A 27,894-nucleotide genomic window follows, 5' to 3' on the forward strand; every position below is an offset into this window, starting at 1 on the left:
ACTTACACGGCATCCATAGCAGAAGTAAAATTGCGTGGCAGGGGGCCTCAGCACACACCGAGTCATGTCAGTATTTATGCACACATCTTTGGTTCATGCTCTGAAACACTCATGCCCTGTTCAGTCCATGCCTTGCTCCTTTTTGAAAACTTTTGAAAAGTGTGCATTCCGACAGATATGCATATATCTCGGCAGCTTTTAAAATCTGCTTGGAAAGAGTGAGCCCAACTTCTTCACACATCCCCTAATTAATGTGCGCATTGGGCTTTTAAAATTCATCTCATAGGTAGTACTGGGAAGAAATCACATGGACCTGCATATATTCTTCAGTTTGTTTAGCTTCTCCTGCCAGAGAGTGAAAGCAAATTGAGGTCCCAGGGCTGCTAAAGGTCATCTTGTCTGGAAACTGTTTTCTATTTCTTCCTGTGAGTCAGGCAAAAATACCAGGGAGTCTAGAATATTATAAGGAACTCTATGAATCTAAGATTGTAGTATAAGGAGGAATCACTCTTATCAGCAAATAAAAATTACTAATAGATGACATCCCATTCAATAATCAGAATTTTTATAAGTTATTTCACAAACTGTTTAATAAGCTTTGTTTAATAGGATTTCTAATTAGACTATTACTTTTGGTAGTGTGTGATAATTTGAAAATCAAATCATGCGTATTTGTATATGCTCTATGTCAGTTGTAAAATGTTTGACATCACTGTCCGCAAAATGTTTTCTTCACAGTGCTTTGCGCCTGTCCTACCTCCAGAATGGAGGAAATGATCAGATGATCTTGGCACACCTTCAGGACCTTCTCACAGAAGCTCAACAGTTTGAACAGCAAGAAAGATGCACAAGAGCACCACAGAAAAAGAGAAGTATGGTTGAATAAAGATTTCATGCCATCTCCTTTCACATAGCCTTAGAAATGACAACATCTTATAAATAATGGCTGGCCCATAATTAACTTCAAGCCTTTCTGTCTGCATGCTCCTAGCACCAGACTTCACTGTATTCTTTTGAGATACATTGTTCCAGTCAGTTGTATCAGTATTTGCATTCAGTCGTAATGGAGCTCTGGTCAAATCTGCTGACAATTGCTATGTAAAGGAAGTGAGAAATAGTCTAGGAGATAAAGAATAACATTAGAACATAAGAACATAAGAAATGCTATACTGGGTCAGACCAAGGGTCCATCAAGCCCAGCATTCTGTTTCCAACAGTGGCCAACCCAAATCACAAGTACCTGGCAAGTACCCAAATGTTAGATAAATCCCAGGCTATTAGTGCTTATTAATTTCCGTAACAGAAGTATATGGATTTTTCCTCTAGGAACTTAACCAAACCTTTTTTAAACCCAGTTACACTAACTGCTGTAACCACAGCTTCTGGCAATGAATTCCAGAGCTTAACTGTGCACTGAGTGAAAAAGAATTTTCTTTGTTTTTTAAATGAGCTACTTGCTAACTTCATGGAGTGCCCCCTGGTCCTTCGATTATCTGAGAGAGTAAATAAATGATTTACATTAACTTGTTCAAGTCTTTTCATGATTTTGTAGACTTCTAACATATCCCCCCTCAGTCGTCTCTTCTCCAAACCGAACAGCCCTAACTTCTTTAGAATTTCCTCATAGGGCATCCGTTCCATGCCCTTTATCATTTTGGTCGCCCTTCTCTGCACTTTCTCCAGTGCTGCTATATCCTTTTTCAGATGCGGTAACAAGAACTACACCCAGTATTCAAGGTGTGGTCTCACCATGGAGAGATACAGAGGCATTATGACATCCTCCGTTTTATTTGCCATTCCCTTCCTAATAATTCCTAACATTCTGTTTGCTTTTTTGATTGCCACAGCACACTGAGCCGACAATTTTAATGTATTATCCGCTATGAGATCTAGATCTCTTTCCTGGGTGGTATCTCCTAAGATAGAACCTAAGATTGTGTAACTACAGCAAGGGTTATTTTTCCTTATATGCATCACTTTGCTCTTGTCCACGTTAAATTAAATCTGCCATTTAGAAGCCCAATCTTCCAATCTCACAAGGTCCTCCTGCAAGTTATCACAATCTGTTTGAGATTTAACTACTCTGCATAATTTTGTGTCATCCACAAATTTGATCACCTCATTCATCATACCCCTTTCCAGATCATTTATAAATATATTAAAAAGCACTGGTCCAAATACAGATCCCTGAGGCACTCCACTGTTTACCTTTTTCCACTGTGAAAACTGACCATTTAATCCTACTCTCTGTTTCCTGTCTTTTAACCAGTTTGTAATCCAGAAAAGCAAATTTCCTTCTATCCCATAACATTTTAGTTTTCTTAGAAGCCTCTCATGAGGGACTTTGTCAAACGCCTTCTGAAAATCCAAATACACCACTGGTTCATCTTTGTTCACATTATTATTCGCTCCTTCAAAAAAATGTAGGAGATTTGTGAGGCAAGACATTTCTAGAGACACACATGAGTTTTTTCCAGTTTGATAATTATCATATGCTTTCAAATTTCTTTAAAAATTGGATACTATGAGGAGGAAGTGACGTCAGCCTTCCTACATGGACGCTTGAAGCGTTAGCTCCTCACCCACTCCTCCTAACTTTTAAAATCTCAGCGCTTTTGCCTCACCAAACTGCTTATACAAGGTGGGATATGACATCGAGAAAAAAAGCCATCGATTTAAAATCATTTTCATATGAGGCCAGCGGCTCTCGTTTTGCTGCGTTGCGAGAAGGCACGGAGGTGGAGGAAAGCAGTATGGCGACTGATGGCGCAACCCATATAGCAGTGACCGACGATCAGCCCGCCCAGAGTATGACCCGGCAATCGGTGGACCCTACGAAGGAGGACTTCAGGGGCTGGTTTGCGGAGATACAGCGGGATATAAAATCGATTAAGAAGGATATGCACGACGCGTTGGCAGAATTTCGGACGGAGATGGGTGAGCTTGGACGCCGCGTGGAAGATGTGGAACATGTGGTGGAAGGCCAGGCCCTAGAAACCTCGCGACTCGGAGCGGAAATTTCAACGCTGCACGGCAAAAACGAAGCCATAATGCTCAAACTAGAAGATATTGAAAACAGAGCACGGCGTTCGAATATTCGTATAAGGGGTGTGCCGGAATCTGAGGCCTATTCAGATGCCGCTCAGGTAGTTCAAAAAATCTGCCGAGAGATCCTGTATGGAGGGGCTGCTGATTCTGATGACCGGGACAATGCTATCGAGATAGATCGGGCGCATAGAGCCCTAGGTGCTGCGCGAAATAATACCCCGAGGGATATTATTGCTTGTATTCACCACTATAATCAAAAGGACAGGATTATGCAGAAAGCTCGCCAAATGGGCACTGTCACTTGGGAAGGGCACAAGGTGGCCATCTTTAATGATTTAGCGGCTGCTACACTTCAGAAACGGCGAGACATGAATGCAATTACCTCTCTCCTCCGCAAGGAGAATATTAAGTATAGATGGCTTTATCCCAGTGGTTTGGTATTCACGAAAGATGGGGTAACACGACGGATTATACATCGAGAGGAAGCTAAGACCATCATGGTGGAAGCGGGACTAATTTTGCCAGAAGACCTAACCGCTGCTCAGCCTGAGAGGGGGCTGGAAAAACCGCGGTGGCAGAGAATTGGGAAATCGGGTGCAAGGCTCCGCCGAAGCCCGATAGACCCCAGCTTGCTGAGAGAAGGAGTGGAGTGACACTTGTGGACTAGTAATGATGGCCTTGCTTACTTTACCATGAGGAGAGTATCCTCTAAGACTGTCGGCATAAACACCGAATTATATGTTATAATCGCTATTTGGTGCTTTGCTTACATTGCAGGTTTAGTATTGAATATTGTTGTTCAGAGTTTTTTAACGTTGAGATGTTCTTTATTACTCTTGAGCTGTGCTGAGATGGGGGAGGGGGGTGGGAGGCTGAGGAGGGATGATCACTTCTTCACACAACACTGCTGACGATTCAGTGGTGAGAGTTCAAGGGAGGAGGGGGGGCGCGGGTGGGGGGAGAGGTAAGGGAAGGGGAAAATAGGGGGGTACGTTTATTTGATCTACAGCGGGAGAAAGAGGTTTGGCAGGTATGTGCGTGTGGGGTTTGGGCGCAGCTGGCGTGCTTGCAAGTTCTTGGCCTAATAGAGTGGGCGCGGTTTATCCCGGATGATGTCCATTAAGGTAGTGTCCCTTAATGTTAAGGGACTGAATACACCGCTTAAAAGGAGGCTCCTGTTTAAGAAAGCATCGTCCTTGAAGACTTCCATAATTTTTATACAGGAAACCCATCTTAGGAAAAAATATGAAAAGCTGATGACCTCAGCTTCCTTTCCACATGCTTTGTTTGCTGCCAGCACGCCACAACATAAATATGTGGGGGTAGGGATTTTGTTGTCTAGGGACTTAATGGCCAGTATTGACACGGTTCACAGGGATGAAGGGGGGAGGTTCCTGATTGCTACTGTTTCCATTAATAAGGTTCTATACACTCTGGTTAATATATATAATCCTAGTGCATGTCAGAGAGAGGTATTTCGAAGAGTGGATGAGATTTTATTAACATGTAAGAGTGGGAACCTGATAATCGGGGGCGATTTTAATCTGGTTCGCGATCCAAATTTAGACTGCTCCAAAGGGGGTGGGCACCACTCCAAGGTAGACCGGAGAGCCTTGCAGAGTTTTCTAGATAAATGGCAGGTGGTGGATATATGGCGGGACCGTCACCCAGTGGGAAGGGACTACTCCTTTTATTCCTCAGCGCATGATACATACACCTGCATTGACTTCCTTTTTATTGACAAAAGCTTGGCGCATAGTACTCTAGATGCCGGTATAGGCAATATAGTGTGGTCCGATCATGCACCGGTGTGGTGGGAATTTCATAGTATGCGACTAGATTGTGGTCAGCGGTTCTGGAAACTTAACGATACCCTCCTTAAAGATAAAGAGGGTGAATTACAGATTAGAGCGGCTATTGAAGAGTATTTAGCGGTCAATGATACGGGGGATACAACACCAATCATTTTATGGGACTGTTTAAAAGCAGTTATACGGGGAAAGGTAATTGCATTGGCGGCTTATAGAAAGAAAGAACAGGGTAAACGACAACAGCTCTTGATGGACCGTTTGGCGCAGGTGGAGGTGGCTCATAAACGGAATCCTACAAGGGCGCTCTTGAAAGAATTGGGTGATATTCGCTATCAATTACGTATGTTGGAATCTGGGGCTTTGGCCTATAAATTAGATCTGGCCAAACAAACTTATTATGAACATGGGAACAAGGCTGGGCGACTCTTGGCACATAAGTTGAAAGCCAGGGTAGCTCAAGCGCAGATTACTAAAATTAGGGCGAACGATGGGGCATTAATTGTCGATGGCGAGGGAATTCGGTCTCAGTTTAATCAATTTTTTGCTGAACTATACGCCCGGGATGAAGGGATTTTGGATGAGGATATTACTAAGTATCTGAGGGATGTTCCTTTGCCTTGTCTGGACCCCTCCTTGACAGAGGGAATGAGCCAACCTGTTACCTCTGCGGAGGTGCTTGCGGCAATCACCGAGCTAAAACCAGGGAAGGCTCCAGGAATCGATGGATATACACCACTTTTTTATTAAAAGTTTAAGGATCTACTGGTAGTACCGTTGGCTAACATGTTTAATCTATTGGGGACTGGTGGACGCCTTACAACAGGTGCTAATGTAGCGGGCATTACAATCTTGCCGAAACCTGGTAAAGATCCATCCCAATGTAGTGCGTATCGCCCGATCTCGCTAATAAACCTTGACTTGAAAATCTTAGCAAAACTTTTGGCCACCAGATTGAATGTGGTTATCACCACCTTGGTGCATGAGGATCAATCTGGTTTCATGCCTGGTAGAATGGCTGGGGACAACATTCGGAAGGTGATTAATCTCATCCACCATGCAAAGACACACGCTGAGGACTCTTTGCTTTTTGGAGTGGATGCTGAAAAAGCGTTCAATAGAGTGCATTGGCCCTTTCTATTTCGGGTTATGGAAGAGGTTGGACTGGGGGGTGGTTTTCTCCAGTGGGTGCGGGAGTTATATAATGATCCAGCTGCATGCATAAAAGTAAACGGCGGGTACTCAGCTAATTTTCGGGTACAGAGGGGAACGAGACAAGGCTGTCCATTATCGCCCCTGTTGTTTGCCTTATATCTGGAGCCCCTAGCAATAAAAATAAGATTAAAAGATGAAGTGCGAGGTATCCGGCTAAGGGACAGGGATTATAAGATCTCGTTATATGCTGACGATGTGACCCCCGCTGGACCTCCAGGAACTTTTGGCCAGCTTGTGGGGGGCCTCCTGACCCCCACGAGACTTGCCAAAAGTCCAGCGGGGGTCCGGAAGGACCTCCTGCCGTCCAATCTTTTTCGTCTATGGCCGCCGCCATTTTCGGCGCCATTTTGGAAAATGGCGCCGGCTGAAGACGACAAGATGCAGGAGCAGGAGCCCGTTCCGGACCGCTGCCGTTCCGGACCGCCGCTGGACCCGCAGGTTATTTAAGTTATTTGGGGGGGGGTTCGGGAGGGTGGGGGATTTAATTTAAAGGGTCGGGGGTGGGTTTTAGGGGGTTTTAATGTGCCGGCTCACGATTCTAACGATTTATAACGATAAATCGTTAGAATCTGTATTGTATTGTGTTCCATAACGGTTTAAGACGATATTAAAATTATCGGACGATAATTTTAATCGTCCTAAAACGATTCACATCCCTACTTTTCACCCTGTCACGACCAGAAGAGTCGTTACCCGCCTTACTGGAGGAACTGGAGGCCTTTGGTCGGGTATCTGGTTTCAAGGTCAACAAGGAAAAATCTGAATTACTGCCTATATTTCTGTCCCCCTCTAAGGTGGCTGTACTTAAACAGTCATTTCCTTTTCAATGGGCTAAGCAGTCGGTAAAATATTTGGGGGTTCACATTGGATCAGTGTATGGGGAGTTGTTTAGTCGGAATTACTTGCCCCTATTTACACAATTGGAGAAGGAACTCCAGAAATGGGATAGATTAGAATTATCATGGCTGGGGAGGATTGCGGCTATAAAAATGACATACCTGCCACGGTTGGCATATTTCTTTCAGACTCTTCCCTGTCTGGTATCGAGACAACATATTCAAAGGCTTCAAGCCAAGGTTTTCTCCTTTATCTGGAAGAGACGACCTCCCAGGGAGTCGAGATCGGTATTGTATCAAGGGAAAGTGGATGGGGGCCTGGGGGTTCCAAATCTACTTAAATACTATATAGCGTCTCAACTCAAGGCTTTGATAGATTATCATGACCAAGTGCATCCTAAACAGTGGGTCTGGATTGAAAAAGACATGAATTGGGGAGTCTCGGTTAGGCAGCTTTTTTGGACTGCAGGGAGGGGACAACTTAAAGATGTTCCAGCGTCTCCATGCACTGCGGTTACTTTACACCTTTGGCACAAATGGAGAACGCAATTGACTGGGGTTCGAAAATACTGGTATTCTACTCCGATTAGAGGATGTGTAAGGTTCCCTGCAGGATGACGGGCAATTGGTTTAAGCAGTGGGAGGAGAAGGGCCTACAGACTCTGGAACAGGTATGGTTGGATCAGAGGGTGCTTCCTTTTGAGGATTTGGAAGCAACTTTTAAACTCTCTGTAAAAGATTATTATGCTTATCTGCAGCTCCATCACTTTTTAGTATCTAAGGAAGTATGTGTGGATCTCAATAAAGGGAAAACCTTACTGGAAAGTTACTGTGACAAGACACACTTAGTGAGGGGGACTATATCTAAACTTTATACCCTACTAAATGGGCCACTCACTCATAAAGTGAGCCATTTGCGAGCATGGGAAGCTGATTGGGGGGGCTCACTAGAGGAGGGTGAATGGGACACATGTTATCAAGAGGTGCGCCGGAGCTCTCTCTCTGCACAGTTAGTGGAGCAGAGCTATAAGATGTTGTACCGTTGGTACTTAACTCCATCTAAATTGCAAAAGATGGGTCTTAAACCTGATAACCTATGTTGGAGAAAATGTGGGATGGTAGGTGACTTCTATCATATGTGGTGGACTTGTCCATAGATCCAGCAACTGTGGGAGGCAGTGGGTAAATGGCTATGTGATGTGTTGAGTACGGACATTAACTGGACTGCACGGGGTGCGTTACTACATGATACCATGGATGGAATATCTGCGATCCACAGGCCTTTCATCAGAGCAGTCGCGATGGCGGTGAGAGGGGAGATCGCGAAACATTGGAAGAAGGAGAAAACGCCCTCTTTAACGTCCGTCCTTCTTCGATTAAAATGGATACATTATATGGAACGTTTAACAGCTCTACGAAGGGACACCCTTACATGTTTTACTGCCATTTGGCGGAATTTTCAAACTTGGATTGACAAAACTGATACCTCTTTGGGATACGGCGGTTGCTGATGGTAAACGTACGGGGGGGAGGGGAGGGGTGGGGGGTAAGGTACCTAAAGTATCAGTATTCGGTCATGAATATGTGACATCAGATGACTGTTTCTGAGGTTGTGTATGTTCTGGTTTTGTACTTATTACTGTTTAATGGATGTATACTTAATTATTGGCATAATAAACAGATATTTACAAAAAAAAAAAAATTGGATACTATGAGTATGCAGTAACAGCTAAATTTTTAAACACCAGAGGGGCAGATTTTCAAAGGGTTACACGCGCTGGGCCTATTTTCAAAAGGCCCAGCAGTGTGCATAAAGCCCCGGGACGCGTGTAAGTCCCGGGACTTGAAAAAATGGGCAGGGCGGGGCCAGAGGCCTCTCCAAGGCTGCTCCGGGGGATCACGCACCGGCAGTTGGCCGGCACGTGCAAGTTATGCCTGCCTCTGGCAGGCGTAACTTCTGATACAAAGGTGCGGGGGGGGGGGGGGGGTGTTTCGGGCTGGGGGGCGGGACAGGTAGGGAAGGGAGGGGAAGGTGGGGGGGGGGAAGGAAAGTTCCCTCCAAGGCTGCTCCGATTTCAGAGTGGCCTCGGAGGGAACAGGGAAAGCCAGCTGGTCTCCCGAGGGCTTGGCGTGTGCAAGGTGCACTAGTGTGCACCCCCTTGCGCATGCCGACCCCTGATTTTATAACATGAGCGTGGCTGCGCGCGCATGTTCTAAAATTGGGTGTACATTTGTTCGCGCCAGGTAGCATGCACAAATGTATGCTGCGCACGTAAGTTTTAAAATCCGGCCCAGAGTGCACAAAAACTGGGAAATAAGCGTGAGGCTGGGTCGAGCGCATTTTAAAAATGACCCGGCCACACACAGAAGTTACACACAGAAGTACCAGTTGTTCAAAAGGGATGGGGTCTAGGTGGGGCGGGGCCGGCTGGGACAGTGGCCATTAGGCCCTATCCTAAGGAAGCTTGCAGCTGGCCAGCACTTGAAACTTACCTCACCTCCAAAGAAGTAGGTTCAAAAACAAACAAAAGAATGAGTAGGGTAGATTTAGGGTTCGGGATGGAGAGGGAAAAAGGAGGAAGGTTAGGTAGAGTGTAGGGAACTGGGCAAAGGCCCAATCATGTCGCCATGTATGCTTTACAAAATTCTCCTCCTCCTGCTTGCATGAGGAGGAGAATGCCGATATAAAATCAGGCGTGCATGTGTGTATGGGCTTCAGATTTTATAACGTACACGGCAATGCACGCATGTTATAAAATTGGCATATCTTTTAAAATCTAGATTTAAGATGATAACTTTCACACAACTCCACGTGACCCTGTATATGCATGCAAAGATCTACTATAGTATTTTATAACCTGCGCATATGTTTCATTATGCATAAATATCAGCAATGCATTGAAATTGCATGCTTTTTCTACCTATTTTATAAACATAGACGTATATTTTAAGCACAAACAACTCTGACCTGTGTAAAATCCTGACTTACATGCAGGTGTAGGTATATTTTAAAAAATGTGCATGAAATGAAATCACCAGTTTGCTGATACCTCCACCAGTTCATCTTCAGTACATTGAGACCTCCCCCCAGTTCATCTAGACCTCCCGCCCAACAATAGCAGAAAACAGATTGCTGCCGTTTTCATGTTCCAGACCCATGGAAAGGAGTAAGTGCGGGCCAGGCAGATCCTCTGTCCTGGCCACTGTTTCCAGGGAAGGCAGTAGGGACCTGAAGAGCTCATTTCCTTGGCTCTGTAGGTGAATACCAGTTCAAATTGGTTTGTGTATATGCACAAGTTTTGCAAATGCAGTCCTATTGTCTCCAGGAGTCCCTGCTGAGCTGAAACTTCAAAATAGCTGGGTAATGGGAAGTTGCTTCTCTTGCACCTTGCTTGTTCCTCAATGAGATACTCCTTTTTCCAAGTAAATACTACAATTAGAGTTCTTTTACAGTCATTTATTCAGAACTTGGTTAGGTCTGGAAATGTCTTCCACTGAAGTCCTTACATGCACGTTCAACTGTTTTACATTACAATGTAACATTATGCATTTCAACCCATATTTTTCTTACACAGAGCAATGCAAGGCAATATCAATAAAGAACTGACTTAAAGTTTCAATCTAAAGTTTAACAATAGATTCAAGTTACTTTAATGAAAACATAGCAATGGAAAGAAACTCTACCACTGAAATCTTATCATAATAAATGCACATATCACTAGTTGAAAAGTAACTTCAAATCTTAATCTAAAGTAGTAACCTTTTTTCAAGCAAATAATATTAGGGTCCTTCCACAGCCATTTATTCAGGGCTTGGTTAGCTCTGGAAAGGACTTCTACCGCAGTCCTTTTGCTTGTCTGCTATGTTACATATAGAAACATAGAAATGACGGCAGAAGAAGACCAAACGGCCCATCCAGTCTGCCCAGCAAGCTTCACATTTTTTTCTCATACTTATCTGTTTCTCTTAGCTCTTTGGTTCTATTTCCCTTCCACCCCCACCATTAATGTAGAGAGCAGTGATGGAGCTGCAACCAAGTGAAATATCAAGCTTGATTAGTTATGGGTAGTAGGGGAAGTAGGGGAAGTAACCGCCGCAATAAGCAAGCTACACCCATGCTTATTTGTTTTACCCAGACTGTGTTATTCAGCCCTTATTGGTTGTTTTTCTTCTCCCCTGCCGTTAAAGCAGGGAGCTATGCTGGATATGCGTGTAGTATCAGTTTTTCTTCTCCCCTGCCGTTGAAGCAGAGAGCTATGCTGGATATGCGTGAAGTATCAGTTTTTCTTCTCCCCTGCAGTTGAAGCAGGATATGCATTGAAAGTGAAGTATCAGGCTTATTTGGTTTGGGGTAGTAACCGCCGTAACAAGCCAGCTACTCCCCGCTTTGTGAGTGCGAATCCTTTTTTCTTCTCCCCTGCTGTTGAAGCAGAGAGCTATGCTGGATATGCGTGAAGTATCAGTTTTTCTTCTCCCCTGCCGTTGAAGCAGAGAGCTATGCGTGAAGTATCAGTTTTTCTTCTCCCCTGCTGTTGAAGCAGGGAGCTATGCTGGATATGCGTGAAGTATCAGTTTTTCTTCTCCCCTGCCGTTGAAGCAGAGAGCTATGCTGGATATGCGTGAAGTATCAGTTTTTCTTCTCCCCTGTCATTGAAGCAGAGAGCTATGCTGGATATGCGTGAAGTATCAGTTTTTCTTCTCCCCTGCCGTTGAAGCAGAGAGCTATGCTGGATATGTATTGAAAGTGAAGTATCAGGCTTATTTGGTTTGGGGTAGTAACCGCCGTAACAAGCCAGCTACTCCCCACTTTGTGAGTGCGAATCCTTTTTTCCACATTTCCTCTTGCTGTTGTAGCTTAGAGTGATGTTGGAGTCACAGTAACCATGTGTATGTTTATTGAATAAGGGTATTATCTCCAGGCAGTAGCCGTCATTCTGGCGAGCCACCCACTCTTTATTGACGGCCTCTTGATTTTATGGATCCACAGTGTTTATCCCACGCCCCTTTGAAGTCCTTCACAGTTCTGGTCTTCACCACTTCCTTCGGAAGGGCATTCCAGGCATCCACCACCCTCTCCGTGAAGAAATACTTCCTGACATTGGTTCTGAATCTTCCTCCCTGGAGCTTCAAATCGTGACCCCTGGTTCTGCTGATTTTTTTCCTATGGAAAAGGTTTGTCGTTGTCATTGGATCATTAAAACCTTTCAAGTATCTGAAAGTCTGTATCATATCACTTCTGCTTCTCCTTTCCTCCAGGGTGTACATATTTAGATTCTTCAATCTCTCCTCATAAGTCATTTGATGAAGACCTTCCACCTTTTTGGTCACCCTTCTCTGGACCGCCTCCATCTTGTCTCTGTCTCTTCGGAGATACGGTCTCCAGAACTGAACACAATACTCCAGGTGAGGTCTCACCAAGGACCTGTACAAGGGGATAATCACTTCCCTTTTCTTACTCGATATTCCTCTCTCTATGCAGCCCAGCATTCTTCTGGCTTTAGCTATCGCCTTGTCACATTGTTTCGCCGACTTCAGATCATTAGACACCATCACCCCAAGGTCTCTCTCCTGCTCCGTGCACATCAGCCTTTCTCCCCCCATCGAATACAGTTCATTCGGATTTCCACTCCCCATATGCATGACTTTGCACTTCTTGGCATTGAATGTCAGCTGCCATGTCTTCGACCACTCTTCCATCTTCCTTAAATCCCGTCTCATTCTCTCCACTCCTTCCGGCGTATCCACTCTGTTGCAGATCTTAGTGTCATCCGCAAAAAGACATACCTTACCTTCTATCCCTTTCGCAATGTCGCTCACAAAGATATTGAAAAGGACCGGTCCCAACACCGATCCCTGCGGTACACCGCTTAAAACCGCTCTCTCTTCAGAGAGAGTTCCATTTATCATCACACATTGTCTTCTGTCCGTCAACCAGTTTGCAATCCAGGCCACCACCTCGGCACTCACTCCTAAGCTTCTCATTTTATTCACCAGTCTCCTGTGCGGGACAGTGTCAAAAGCTTTGCTGAAATCTAAGTAGATGACATCGAGTGCTCTTCCTCGATCCAATTCCTTGGTTACCCAGTCAAAAAAGTCAATCAGATTTGTCTGACAGGATCTTCCAATGGTGAATCCATGCTGCCTCTGGTCCAGCAATTCTCCCGACTGTAGATAGTTCACTATTCTCTCTTTCAACAGTGACTCCATTACTTTTCCCACCACCGAAGTGAGGCTAACCGGTCTGTAGTTACCAGCCTCTTCTCTGTTCCCACTCTTGTGAAGCGGGACCACCACCGCTCTCCTCCAATCATTCGGCACCACTCCCGTTTCTAGGGATCTATTGAATAGGTCACACAGCGGACCTGCAAGCACATCTCTGAGCTCCCTCAGTATTCTGGGATGAACTTCATCAGGCCCCATGGCTTTGTCCACTTTCAGTTTCACCAGCTCTTCCCATACATAATGTTATTAACTTACAGGCAGACAAGAGACCCACAGTGATGATTTGCAAGATTTGTGGGACCCTGCTTTTGTATGAGTATAAAATTCAAAGTAAGGGTTAGACAAAGTGATGCATATAGGGAAGAATATACCAAATTATAGGTACACAATGCTAGTTTTCATATTACGTGTCACCATTCAGGAAAGGGATCTTGGAATTATTGTGGAATCCTCAGCCCAGTGCATGGCAGTGGTCAAAAAAAGCAAATACAATGTTATGTATTATTAGTAAAGGGAAAAAAAATTAAAACAAATCTAACCCCACCCTGGTGTGCATGTCCTGCACAGGTGGGGGCCATAATAGTATTTGTAACTTCTTTGGGAAAGGATCCCTGACTAGCTCTTTTCTGTTGCCCCTTCCCCAGGGTGTGGAACCTTTGGTTTGAGGGGAAAGGGTTCCGTTCAGGTCTCAGTGCATCAATGGCTGACTTCTTCTTGGCTACCTCTGGGAGAGGGGTCACATCTCTTCCTGTGTGCTGCGTGCCCAAATAAAGATGCTGTTTGCACTGGGTTAAGTGTCCAATCAAATTTACTGTATAAAATAGTAGCAGCTGACACAATTAATATGGTTCCAGCACCACAGTCTTTTCTCAGTTACAACTTTTGCCTCTGTCTATGCAGGAATTTTTCACAGGACAAGGGATCCTACCAGCCTCCTGGATTAGGTGAGATGGAGGTCCCAATGGGCAGGGCAATCTTTAAGCTTGGCAGGAAACAGTGGCCAAAAATCCTGTCCTTGCACAGAGAGTAATCTCTTGTCTCTCTTCAGAAGCTGAATATTCTGGATTGGTGTCCTCCAATCTCTTTACAGTTCTTCTACTCACAGTTAGCAGCTTTTTCTACTCTTTGGATTTATCTCATTCTATGAGTATCCTCTGGATCCCTTAAGGGAGGGGTCCCTGGAAACAGGTTCTCTTACCCTGTTCCACTTCAGGTAGGAAGGGGCAGCCAAAAATCTTCCTCCCATATGTCTCCTGTATGTCTCAACTTAATGTCCTTTTCCTTAACCGAATATAACACTGGCGATACTCCCCGCATTGAATCATTACCTTTGAGGGCAGGTCTTCCCTATCTCTCAGCATCCTGAACACAGGGTTCCCCATGCCCTGAATCCAAGAAAGGCCCAGGTGCTCAGTGAGACTCCTACAATGAAAAGCTCTAAATCCCGAGAACAACCTGGAGGAGTAACCGAACCAGCTAGGGAGTAGACTGGCAAGATCACCACCTCCCCCCCCCCCCCCCCCCCCCCCAACCCTGGTCAAGATTCCCAGGCTGGGTTTAGCCTGTTCCTGCTGACTGCGCCTGAAATTACAAAAAAATGTAAGCGCCTACATCTCCTAACTCTCCAAAAATTATACACAACTGCCTCCAGACTCTCAGGAGAGAACTGTTATAAAGTCTTCTAGGGGGATTGTTACATGTGCCGCCTGTGGCAGCCCCGCGGCGCGGCCCTCTCATCTTCTCAGATGGATTCCAGGGCCAGGTTCCTCTTCTCTGGCGGTGGTGGGCTGCCAGCTCCGACCTCGGGTTCCTTCCAGTGCCTCCGGTCCTGCCAGACTACCCAGTGTTGCCATCCAAGATGTCTCTGCTCGTCGGGCCTCTCTGCATGGTCCGCGGAGAGATGCCGCCATCAGCGTGCATCACTAGTTCTTTTAAAGGGCCTGCGGCGGGATCCTGACAGCAGACCCGGATGTTGACATCAGACTCTTCAGTGTATAAAAGCTCAGGCCTCGCTCCATAGCGTTGCCTTTGCAACAGGTCTCCTCATATTCCAAGTACTTGTTGCTGATTCCAGAATTGTGTCTTCATGGTGTTCCTGTTCCCTGTGGCTTCCGGTTCCTGTTCTCCTTGTTCCTGTTCGTCTATGTGTTGGACTGACTCTTGGATTTGACCATTGCTACGCCTGACTACTCTTCATCTTCTCTCCAGCCCCGGACCTCTGCTACGCCTGACCACTTGCTTGCTTCTCTCCAGCCCTTGACCTTTTGCTATGTTATGGTTTTGAGGTGTTGGAGTGGATTCTTGGGTACTGCGGTGATGGCCACTCCCACGGGGAGGAGCCCCGTGAGGAACCGCAATACTAGGCTAGACTCTATACACGCAGACACAGAGAATTTGTATTTATTATACAGCTTGGTGGTACTGCCCGGGGAGCGGACAGCAGAGAGTTAATCCAGTAGAAGTAGTCCAGGGGTCCTCAGCAGAGGAGACCAGTCCCACACTTGAGTAGATGATAGGCAGCGCAGGATAGCCGAAGAAGGTCCTGGATGAAGACTCTAGAGATGTGAATCGTGTGATCGATCGTCTTAACGATCGATTTCGGCTGGGAGGGGGAGGGAATCGGATCGTCGCAGTTTGGGTTTTTTAAATATCGTGTAAATCGTGTAAATCGAAAACCGGCACACTAAAACATCCCTAAAACCCACCCCGACCCTTTAAAATAAATCCCCCACCCTCCCGAACCCCCCCAAAATGCCTTAAATTACCTGGGGTCCAGTGGGGGGGGAGGGCGGGAAAACCGGCACACTAAAACAACCCTAAAACCCACCCCGACCCTTTAAAATAAATCCCCCACCCTCCCGAACCCCCCCAAAATGCCTTAAATTACCTGGGGTCCAGTGGGGGGGGGGGGGAGGGCGGGAAAACCGGCACACTAAAACAACCCTAAAACCCACCCCGACCCTTTAAAATAAATCCCCCACCCTCCCGAACCCTCCCAAAATGCCTTAAATTACCTGGGGTCCAGTGGGGGGGGAGGGCGGGAAAACCGGCACACTAAAACAACCCTAAAACCCACCCCGACCCTTTAAAATAAATCCCCCACCCTCCCGAACCCCCCCAAAATGCCTTAAATTACCTGGGGTCCAGAGGAAGGGTCCCGGTGTGATCTTTTACTCTCGGACCTCGGACCTCCGTGCATTGTAGAAACAAAATGGCGCCGGCGCTACCTTTGACCTAGCGCCGGCGCCATTTTGTTTTTTTGTCCCCCGACGTCAGGAGCGTAGGAGATTGCTCCCGGACCCCCGCTGGACCCCCAGGGACTTTTGGCCAGCTTGGGGGGGGGGCCTCCTGACCCCCACAGGACTTGCCAAAAGTCCAGCGGGGGTCCGGAACGACCTCCTGCAGTCGAATCGTTTTTCCGTACGGAAAATGGCGCCAGCCATTCGGCAACACGATTCGACTGCAGGAGGTCGTTCCGGACCCCTGCTGGACTTTTGGCAAGTCTTGTGGGGGTCAGGAGGCCCCCCCCAAGCTGGCCAAAAGTCCCTGGGGGTCCAGTGGAGGTCCGGGAGCGATCTCCTACGCTCCTGACGTCGGGGGACAAAAAAACAAAATGGCGCCGGCCTGTCATATGACAGGTCAAAGGTAGCGCCGGCGCCATTTTGTTTCTACAACGCACGGAGGTCCGAGGTCCGAGAGTAAAAGATCACACCGGGACCCTTCCTCTGGACCCCAGGTAATTTAAGGCATTTTGGGGGGGTTCGGGAGGGTGGGGGATTTATTTTAAAGGGTCGGGGTGGGTTTTAGGGTTGTTTTAGTGTGCCGGTTTTCCCGCCCTCCCCCTTCCCCTCCCCCTTCCCCCAATTTACGAGTTTTTGACGATAAATCGGGGGAATTGTTATTGTATCGCGGCTCTAACAATTTTTGACGATTTAAAATATATCGGACGATATTTTAAATCGTCAAAAAACGATTCACATCCCTAGAAGACTCCGAGCACTGAAGCTGAAGGTGAGACAGACTCACTGAAGTAGATAGCTGTAATGGTGAAGATCCTGGCAGGCAGAAGTAGTTGCTTAGTAGGCACCAGAGTAGGGAGAGCAGGCCCTCGAGGAGCGAGTACCTGATATCTCAGATAGGTACCTGAAAGAGAGCATAAAGGCCCCCCAGGTTAACAATGAAATACCCCGAAGTGCAGAGAGAGAGCTTCCTGCAGCAGCTAGGAAGTGACAGAGCAGCTTAGACTGGAGGCAGTCCAAACCTTGCTAACTCAGTTTGTTAGCAAATGAAGGGCAGGCTAAATACCAGGATGTGATGACATCACTCAGAGTGGATGCCCCCGCGGTTCCTGCCATGACGTGGATAATGTCATGGGTGGCGTGCATGCTCGCGCTCACCCTAGGAGGCCCTCAGGAAAATCATGGTGAACACCGTCGCCATTGCCATTCCGGGGACGCTGGAGAGAACGGCATGAAGACACGGCAGCAGCCATCTTCCCAAGGCTTGAGGAGAGAGAAGGAAGGAAGGTGAGGCACAGAGATCGAAGCCGTCTGAGACCGACGGACGTAACAGTACTCCCCTTCAAAGGGCCCCCTCCAGATCCCCTACCTGGTCTTGGTTTTTGAGGATGCGATCAATGAAATTGACGAAGCATCTCTTTGTCCATGATATTAGCCAATGGTTCCCAAGAGTTTTCTTCTGGTCCGTATCCCTCCCATGACAGGAGGTATTCCCAAACTCTGCCTCTCTTTTTTACATCAAGGATGGCAACAACCTTGTACTCAATGTCTTCTTCTGCATCAACAGGAGTAGGTTCAGGTGTCTTGGTGGAAAACTCACTAAGAACAAGTGGTTTCAGCAGCGAAACATGGAATGCATTATGAATCTTCATAGCTGGAGGGAGTCTCAGACTATAGGTGAGTGAGCCCAATCATCGGAGAATAGGAAAGGGTTCGACAAAGCGAGGAGAAAATCGAGCAGATGGAAGCTTAACATCTCAGATGTTTGGTAGATGCCAGACTTTATCATCAGGCTGGAATTCAGGAGCCTGGCATCGGTGAGCGTCATAGCCTTTCTTTGCTCTTTGTCCTGCGTTTTGGAGCATCTCTTTAGTCTTTCTCCAGAGCTGCTGAATACCTTTGGCAGTAGATTGAGCTGCCGGGGATAACACAGAAATTGGAAGTGGTAAAGATGGTAAGGGTTGTCATCCGTAGACCACTTCAAAAGGTGTAGATCCAGTAGATGATACTGGATGCGAATTGATGGTGAATTCAGCCCAGGGCAACAGTTCAGCCCAGTCATTCTGTCGTGAACTGTTTGAGAGTTCTATTCATTCTCTCAATTTGGCCATTCGGCTGAGGATGTTACGCAGAGGTGAAGTCAAGTGTGATGTCTAATTTCTTACACAAGGCTTTCCAGAACTTTGCTGTAAATTGAGCTCCTCTGTCAGAAACAATATGTTTAGGCATGCCGTGTAGGTGAAAGATGTGACTGATGAATAATTTAGCAAGTTCCATGGCTGAAGGCAAGCCAGGGAGAGCCACGAAGTAAGCCATCTTCGAAAATCGATCCACTGTAACCCATATGGTATTGTTACCTCCAGAAAGTGGCAGATCCACTACAAAATCTGTTGCAATGTGGGTCCAGGGCTCATCCGGTGCTGGCAAGGGTTGAAGCAGGCCCCAAGGACGTCCAGGCGGAGGTTTCTGTCTGGCACAATTGGAACAGGAGGCTACATACGCAAGAGTGTCTTCTTTCATGGTGGGATAACAAAGAAGAATAGATGCCTTGATCTTTTTCAAATATTTATTAAAGTAGAGATGTTTTCTTTTAAGAATGCCTGACTCAGGCCGTGTTTCGCAGCTCAAAAGCCGCTGCCTCAGGGGCTTAGATAATCATGATTCTTGAATGTGTTTTAGTATTGTAGAATCCACAGACAACAAGTAGAGACTGAACGCCGGATTGTGCACTGTAAGTTGCATTGCACTGCTGATTTACAGTAATTTGTTCCTTGATTATTCTACAATACTAAAACACATTCAAGAATCATGATTATCTAAGCCCCTGAGGCAGTGGCTTTTGAGCTGCGAAACTCGGCCCGAGTCAAGCATTCTTAAAAGAAAACGTCTCTACTTTAATAAATATTTGAAAAAGATCAAGGCATCTATTTTTCTTTGTTATCCTGACTGCTATTATAGATCGCCTACCTCTTATCTTTCATGGTGGGCCACCAATAGTACTTTTGTAGCTTAGCCAGTGTTCGCCGTTGACCAGGGTGTCCGGCAAGTTTTGAATTGTGAGCCCTTGTTAGCAATTTCTTTCTTAGATTGCAGGGTACAAAGGACTTGCCCGGGGGTACCAGATATGTATCTGTGAGAATAACTCTCTTCAGTCAATGATATGCTGGGGTTCATCAGGTACATCATCTGAGAGAAAAGAGCGAGATAATGCGTCTGCTCTGACATTCTTGTCACCAGGGCGATATTTCAGCAAAAAGTCAAATCTGTTGAAGAACAGGGACCACCTCGCCTGTCTATGGTTGAGGCGATGAGCGTGACGGAGGTACTCCAGATTTTTGTGATCAGTGTAAACAGTGATCTGATATTGTGCACCTTCAAGCCAGGGACGCCATTCTTCAAATGCCATTTTTATTGCCAACAGTTCTTTATCCCCAATGCCATAGTTCTTCTCCACTGGCAAGAAGCATCGGGAAAAGAATGAACAGGGATGCAAGATCTTAGAATCACTGGTCTGGCTTAGCACAGTCCCTACACCTACATCAGAAGCATCGACTTCCACAATGAAGGGTCGCATAGGATCCAGATGGCGGAGACATGGTTTGCTTGAAAAGGCATCTTTTAACTTCTGAAATGCTGTCACAGCTTCCGTAGACCAAGTGGCAATGTTGGATCCCTTCTTAGTCATCGCTGTTAATGGAACAGTCAATGAAGAGTAATTTTTTATAAAGTTCCGGTAGTAGTTGGTAAACCCTCAAAATCATCTTAGAGCTTTTAGGCCAGTGGGTTGTGTCCATTTTTGAATACTCTCAAGCTTCTGAGGGTCCATTTGGAAACCTTTGTTTGAGACAATGTACCCTAAGAAGGGCACAGGTTCCTTGTGAAATTCGCATTTACTCAACTTGGCATACAAGCGGTTCTCGCGAAGCCTCTGCAGAATTCTTTTGACAGCTTCCTGATGGGATTGCAGGTCCTGAGACAATATCAAGATGTCGTCTAAGTAGACAATGACACATTGGTAGAGTAAATCATGCAGAATATCTTTCATCATGTTTTGGAAGACATCCGGGGCATTGCACAAGCCGAAGGGCATCACCAGGTATTCAAAGTGTCCATCCCAGGTATTAAAAGCCGTCTTCCATTCATCGCCATAGTGGATGCGAACTAAATTATATGCTCCTTTGAGGTCAAGCTTGGAGAATATCTTGGCTCCCTGTAACCTGTCGAATAGCTCCGAGATGAGTGGTAAAGGGTAGTGGTCCTTTATGGTGATCTCATTCAGACCTCTGTAGTCAATGCATGGACATAATGTTCTGACCTTCTTCCCCATGAAGAAACATCCTGCACCGGCAGGAGATTTTGGAAGGTCTTATGAAGCCTTTCTGGAGATTCTCCTGGATTTACTCTGACATCACTTTATTCTCCACTATGGAGAGGGAGTAGACCCTTCCTTTGGGTGGTTCCGTATTTGGCTTCAAATTAATTGTGCAGTCGTATGATCTGTGTGGAGGCAACACATCAGCAGCTTCTTTTGAGAATACGTCTTGGTAAGATGCATATTGAGGCGGCAACCCAGGCAACGACAGGGTAGTTGGCATGCATGGTATTGGAGAAACTTCCATCAAGCATTTGCCATGACACTCTGGACCCCAATGTGAAAGCTCCAAAGTGGCCCAGTTGAATTTTGGCATAAGTTTCTGCAGCCACAGTAGCCCAAGTACCAAAGGGTGCATGGCCTTCTCTAGCACAAAGAAGGAAATAGTCTCTGTATGAAGAGCACTGGTACGTAAGCTCACTGGTTCTGTAAGCAGGGTTACTTCACCCGGAGGCCAATGCTGCTGCCACCGCTGCCACTTTTCCATGCGGCACGGCCTTTCTCCTTCCCGCGCACTGCTCTGTGTATCACTTCCTGTTCCGGGTCACGGGGGGGGGGGGGGGGCAGGCGTGGGAAGGAGAAAAGGCCAGCTGCAGGTGCTACAGCTTCTTCTAGCACCGCTGCCGTTCCCACTGGGCTGGAACGTGCTGATAGCCTGGCGGCAACAGCAGCAGGGAAGGAAGAGCAGTGGGAGAGACCAGGAGCACGCAACACACCAGCCGGTGCTTGGCGGCGCCACGGACTGGCAAAAAACCCCCAATGGCCCAGTCCTGGTCCACGGACCGGTGGTTGGGGACCCCTGTGCTAAATGGTCCGCCTTCAACAATATATCTAAATTACAAATCACACAAATAATTTCTAAGTTAAAACCCGCAAATCACTCTCTTGACCCCATCCCAGCAAGCTCCTTAAAACTAATACATAACACGATCACTCTGACAATAACATCCATAATCAATCAATTTCTCACTGATGGTCTAGTCCCAGATAGGGTAAAACAAGCAGTGATAAAACCTATTCTAAAAAATAAATCCAGCTGTACTGACATCTGGGATAGCTGTAGACCTATATCCCTCCTGCCCTTTCTACCCAAAATCCTTGAAAAAGCTGTATTATCACAACTAGAAGACTATCTAGATGACCACCACATTTTACATCAAAACCAATTTGGCTTCACTGAGACTTCACTCATCTCCTTAATAGACCACATTTTACAGGAATTTAACAATGATGAATTTTATATCCTGATGCTAGTTGACCTCTCCTCTGCCTTTGACATGATTGACCATTCCCTTCTACGCAATCAGCTGAGAAAAATCAGAATTGATGGCGTTGTAATGAAGTGGTTCATCTCCTTCTTATCAAAAAGGACATTCCAAATCAAAATGGGCAACCATATTTCAGACACCTTCCCTACTGATGCTGGTGTCCCCCAGGGTTCAGCATTGTCCGCAACTCTATCCAACATCTACTTGCTTCCACTATACAAATTACTATCCACTCTAGGAATCACATTCTTCATACATGCCAATGACATTCAGTTCTACATACCATGCACCATTTCCATTGAAAATACCATACAGAAGCTAGCGTTCATCATGAAAGCTATTCAACATGAACTATCCAATCTCAAACTATCTCTAAACATGAAAAAAACTGAAATCATTCTGTTAAGAAGAAATCCTCCAATAACATCTCTGCAGACATTTCTGCAGACATCTCTTGACCTGGGTAACTTCAGCATTACACCCTCAGACCAAGTGCGGGACTTAGGAGTACAAATTGATGAGAATCTAACCATGGGTAAACATGTTAACAAATTAATCAAATCAGGCTATGCTAAACTGTGACTACTATGTGTTGTCAATCTGATGTGTTCTCCGTGAGGAGTTAGCAATCTGATCTGAATCTGTTAACAAAGCTCTGTAGAGAAAGCTGGGAGTTAGCAATCTGTCAGAAAGCTCTGTTGTTAATGCTGGTATTTAGCAATCTGTAGTTATTTAGAATAGTTGCAGGTGGATCCTTGGAATAGTGGCAGGTGACCACGCCCTCGGGGGAAATCCCGAGAGGGACCACTGGTCAGGCTTATGTAGGAGAAACACACACACTAGTTCTTTTATTAGACAATATAGTAAACCACCAGAGGTGGCAGTAGTGAGCTGGAAGCGCCCGGCTGGGCTGTAATCCCTCAGGTTCTGGAACAGCGATCCCCAGGTGGCTGAGCTGTAGAGAAACTAAGAAAGTGAGTAGGCAAAGCATGCGGCATTCAGGAACAAGTCCTTGATGATAACACTCACACAATAGTCTCTTAAGGCAGCCCAGGAGTTGGTATGCATTAGGCCTCGAGGAGCGAGTACCTGGTTCCAGGGAACACTCTGAGAGATAGATACAGACTCACTGATGTTAAGCAACAAAGACTTCTTAGAAGCAATATATTAAAACACCAAAAGTGGCAGTAGTGAGCTGGAAGCGCCCGGCTGGGCTGTAGTCCCTCAGGTATTGGAACAGCGATCCCAGGGTGGCTGAGCTGTAGAGAAACTAAGAAAGTGAGTAGGCAAAGCATGCGGCATTCAGGAACAAGTCCTTGATGATAACACTCACACAATAGTCTCTTAAGGCAGCCCAGGAGTTGGTATGCATTAGGCCTCGAGGAGCGAGTACCTGGTTCCAGGGAACACTCTGAGAGATAGATACAGACTCACTGATGTTAAGCAACAAAGACTTCTTAGAAGCAATATATTAAAACACCAAAAGTGGCAGTAGTGAGCTGGAAGCGCCCGGCTGGGCTGTAGTCCCTCAGGTATGGGAACAGCGATCCCAGGGTAGATGAGCTGTAGAGAAACTAAGAACGTGAGTAGGCAGTATATGCAGAGTTCTGGTACAAATCCTTGATGGTAACACTCACACAACAGTCTCTTAAGACAGCCCAGGAGATGGTATACATTAGGTCCTAGAGGAACGAGTACCTGAACCCAGGGAAAGCTCTGAGAGATAGATGGAAACTCACAATGTTGTAAGCAGCGATGACTTCTTAGCAGAAGTGGTATTCAGCAGCAAGTCCGGGACGTGGGCCCTTGAGGAGCGAGTACCGGTTCCGGACTGCGACCTGCAAAGAAAAAGAGAGAGCGAGGCCCCCGAGGAGCGGGTATCTCTAGTGAAGTCTGAGGAGGCAGAGTAGCTAGAGTTGCAGAGAGTGAATCCCATCCGCAGCGACCAGGAGGAAGCTAGGTAAACCAATCCCTTGCTAACTCATCTTGTTAGTGAAAACTGAGACCTTAAATATCTGGAGCTGGTGATGTCATCTCAGGGGGACGCCCCTGAAGTTCGTGCCAATGCTGGTACATCAGTCGGGCTGCGCGCGCATGCCCTTAGGCATCTGGTCAACATGGCAGCTTGCAGCGTCGAGCCGGTCTGGGGACACTGGAGGAGGACGGCATGGAGACGCCGCAGCAGCTAGCCTTCCATCAACCCCGAAGGGAGTCGCCAACGAGGTAAGGTGGGCGGAGCAGAGACATCGGACAGCGACGGACACAACACTATGTAGACTGAAACCTTTGCTGACCCATGAAGACTTCCGTACAGCTCTACAAAACCTCATTTTTTCAAATATAGACTACTGCAATTCTCTCCTACTCGGAGCACCTAAAGGTCTTATTACAAAACTACAACTACTACAGAATGCTGCAGCAAGACTTCTAACAGGATCCTGGAAATTCAATCACAACTCTCAATCACTAATGGCCCTGCACTGGCTACCGATACAATCCCAAATCCATTACAAAGTCTGAAAATTAATACATTCCTCCCTCCATTCTGACAATGCAGGCCTGGTAGGGGTGGCATTACAAGCATACACGCAAAAGAGATTACTGAGATCTCATAATAAAGGATTACTAGTTGTGCCATCATTACAGAACACACATCTGACAAAAATAAGAGATCGTATATCCTCCATTGCAGGCCTTCACTTTGGAACGCTCTACCTGAATCTCTACATCTGACCACTGAAACTAAGAAATTCAAATGTGGCCTCAAAACATGGTTATTTCAAAATTTCTATAATCTAATTTAACCTTCCTGAAATCTTCACCTGCCTCTACACAGACATTATTAGTATTACCGGTAACTGAATTACAGATTTCTGATACACCTGCTCTCAACCCTATATCCAACCAGCTAACACCTTCTCTCATCCCTCTTCCCTATATCCCATTAGCACCTCTTAGCTACTCTTGTGATAAAAATGTTTCCTTTTCCCTGTTACCTCATCCCTGTATACCTCTCCTTATAGGATCACTTTGAATTACTTTAATTGGCTATTTATAATATTTATGTCCTGATGTAAACCATTGTGATCTTCACTTGGAATGGCAGTATATAAAATGGCTAAATAAATACTTAGGGGCAGATTTTTAATATTACGCGCGTGGGGTACATTTGTACATGCTACCTGGCATGCACAAATATACACCGGATTTTATAACATGTGCACGCTACCGCGCACATGTTATAAAATCTGGGGTCGGTGCATGCAATGGGGTATACCCTTGAGCACCTCATGCGCACCAAGCTCTAGGGGAGGCCCGATGGCTTTCCCCGTTCCCTCAAATGCCGCTCCGAAATTGGAGCGGCCTTGGAGGGAACTTTTGTTTTGGTCCCCCCACCTTTCCCACCCTTCCCATATCTAACCCACCCCCCAGCCCTACCTAAATCCACCCCCTACCTTATTTTGTTGAGGCAGGTGTAACTTGTGTGCGCCGGCTCGCCATCCCCCGACACAGGCTGCTGTGCAGGAGGATTCTGGCCCGCCCCTGAACCTTCGCCACACCCCTGGCCCCGCCACCAGACTGCCCCCGAACCGCCGCCACATCCAGAACGCCCTTTTTTTGAAACCCCGGGACCTACGCGCGTCCCAGGGCTTGCGTGCGCAGGGGTAGGTTTTCGGGGGTTACGCGCGTATCCCTTTGAAAATCTACCCCTTAATGAATACCATTTCTAGCAAGGTGATTGGTTCCCAGAAGGATGATAATATTGATCTCAGAGTTTTTACTTCCTTCTATAATTTTGTTCACCACCTGGTTTGCATTTCTGTTAGCTGAGGATCCTGGAAGGCATTTAACTGTTATGTTCTCATCAAAATGAGTCCCCAAATTGCTTCCACTGAAGACTGAATCTCCCAGCAGAAGCAGCTTTCTTTTATGACATTTGATCATGTTGAAGGGTTTCTGGGTGCATTGGGTGATTTCTTCCCTTTCAGACATCATTTTGTATTCTGATACTTGGAATTCTTCATTTTCCAATGCAGAAAATATATTATGTAAGGGTAACAGCAGAGAGAGTTGGGGTCTCTTAATGACAGACCTTATTCTAACAGAGCCCACTGTAATCCAATTATTCCTGGGATTCTGAATCCTGGATGTGAAACCTCTGTAGGGGCAGATACTCAGGATGCTTCAAATTTGGGGAAACTGGGTGTCTCAGTCACAGATCTTGTTCTACCGAAGCCCACTATAAACCATTTATTCCTGGATTTATGAATCTTCTGTGAGAGTTGGCAGCCTAGCGAAACACGGTCCGTGTCGGGGGATCGCTGTAAATTGTGTGCTATTTGATTTATGGAGTTGCCATTTCAACGTCTATTCACCTGGTTTTGCTTTGAATTGGAATAAAAAGTTTGTTTGGAATCCCTGGTGGTGATACAATCTATCCTGCACCAGATTTCAATTACCCCAATATTGACTGGGTAAATGTAACATCAGGACTTGCTAGAGACATAAAGTTCCTGGATATAATAAATGACTGCTTCATGAAGCAATTGGTTCAGGAACCAACAAGAGAGGGAGCTATTTTAGATTTAATTCTTAGTGGAACACAGAATTTGGTGAGAGAGGTAATGGTGGTGGGGCTACTTGGCAACAGTGATCATAACATGATCAAATTTAAACTAATAACTGGATGGGGGACAATAAGTAAATCTGCAGCTCTAACACTAAACTTTCAAAAGGGAAACTTTGATAAAATGAGGAAAATAGAAAAAAATGAAAGGTGCATCTGCAAAGGTTAACTGTGTTCAACAGGCATGGACATTCTGTAAAAATACAATCCTAGAGGCACAGTCCATATGTATTCCACACATTAACAAAGGTGGAAGGAAGGCAAAACGATTACCATCATGGTTAAAAGGTGAGGTGAAAGAGGCTATTTTAGCCAAAAAAAATCCTTCAAAAATTGGAAGGATCCATCTGAACAAAAATAGGATAAATACTCAAAAAAAGTGGTCCAGTGAATGCTAAACACTTAAGATATAGACAATAACAAATGGGATTAGCTCAAATTTAAAGAGAATTTATATGGTTGGGCCGGGGAAACCTCATATAGTGCCAAAAATAGGCTAATTGAGAATGCCTATATGGCTACACAGTTAGAAACTCTAACTCCAACAATGTGGTTGTTAGATAGCTCGTATAATCATTGGAAACCCCGGAGAGACAAGATGAGAAAACAGTTACTTTGTTCAACTATCTTGACGATCCAGTGTGAGTCCGTTTATTACGGAAGTGTATGATGGTATACAGTGCAAACTCAATGTTATACCAATCACCACTCACGGTTATGACGCCAAGGTACTTGTATATAAAACTTCATGCGATAAGTGTGATGATCCCGACACTGCAATGTTTCGAATTGACTTTCTTCCTCAGGGTGTCACTCTTAAGCATGAATGTACTTGTGTATCTCGGCTGTACAAATAAACTCAATACACTTGGGCAAATCGTGCTCCTTAATTCGAGTGCTGTGCGTAAGCTGATGGCAAAATCCAGCCTTTCTGTGGTCAGACCTCACCGAAGCGAAGCAGACTCATTGTCAAGTCGAGGAACAGGAAGAGGAGTCTCCCATAAGTAGTACCTGGCTCCTGACGTCAGCCAAGAGGCTGGGCTGCATCAAGGTGAGCTGGCCCTTTAAGGACAGCTCTGGAGGCATGGCCGCGCATTTAGGGAGGACCCTGCCCGATGTGGACTGCAGGAACGGATGCTTGCGGCCTGGTGCCGCGAAGAGGAGGGTCGGGAATCGTCCCGGCTGCCACGGAGTGCGGCACCAATCTGCGGCAGGACCCGTGGGCAAGGAGGAGGCCCAAGGCTTGCAGTGGGAGTGAC

At 46.0% G+C, this 27,894-nt stretch overlaps 1 protein-coding gene across 4 annotated transcripts in view; it reads left to right on the top strand.

The window, feature by feature from the left end:
• LOC115092041 (coiled-coil domain-containing protein 17-like) overlaps positions 1-27,894 on the top strand; it is a 430,820-nt gene that overhangs the window by 159,406 nt on the left and 243,520 nt on the right. For all 4 annotated transcript variants that reach the window (XM_029602511.1, XM_029602533.1, XM_029602526.1 and 1 more), the window contains one exon: positions 739-872. In XM_029602511.1, coding sequence (XP_029458371.1) covers positions 739-872 — 134 coding nt within the window. The remainder of the gene's footprint in view (positions 1-738; positions 873-27,894) is intronic.

Source organism: Rhinatrema bivittatum, chromosome 1, assembly GCF_901001135.1.
Source record: "Rhinatrema bivittatum chromosome 1, aRhiBiv1.1, whole genome shotgun sequence".
NCBI lineage: Eukaryota > Metazoa > Chordata > Amphibia > Gymnophiona > Rhinatrematidae > Rhinatrema > Rhinatrema bivittatum.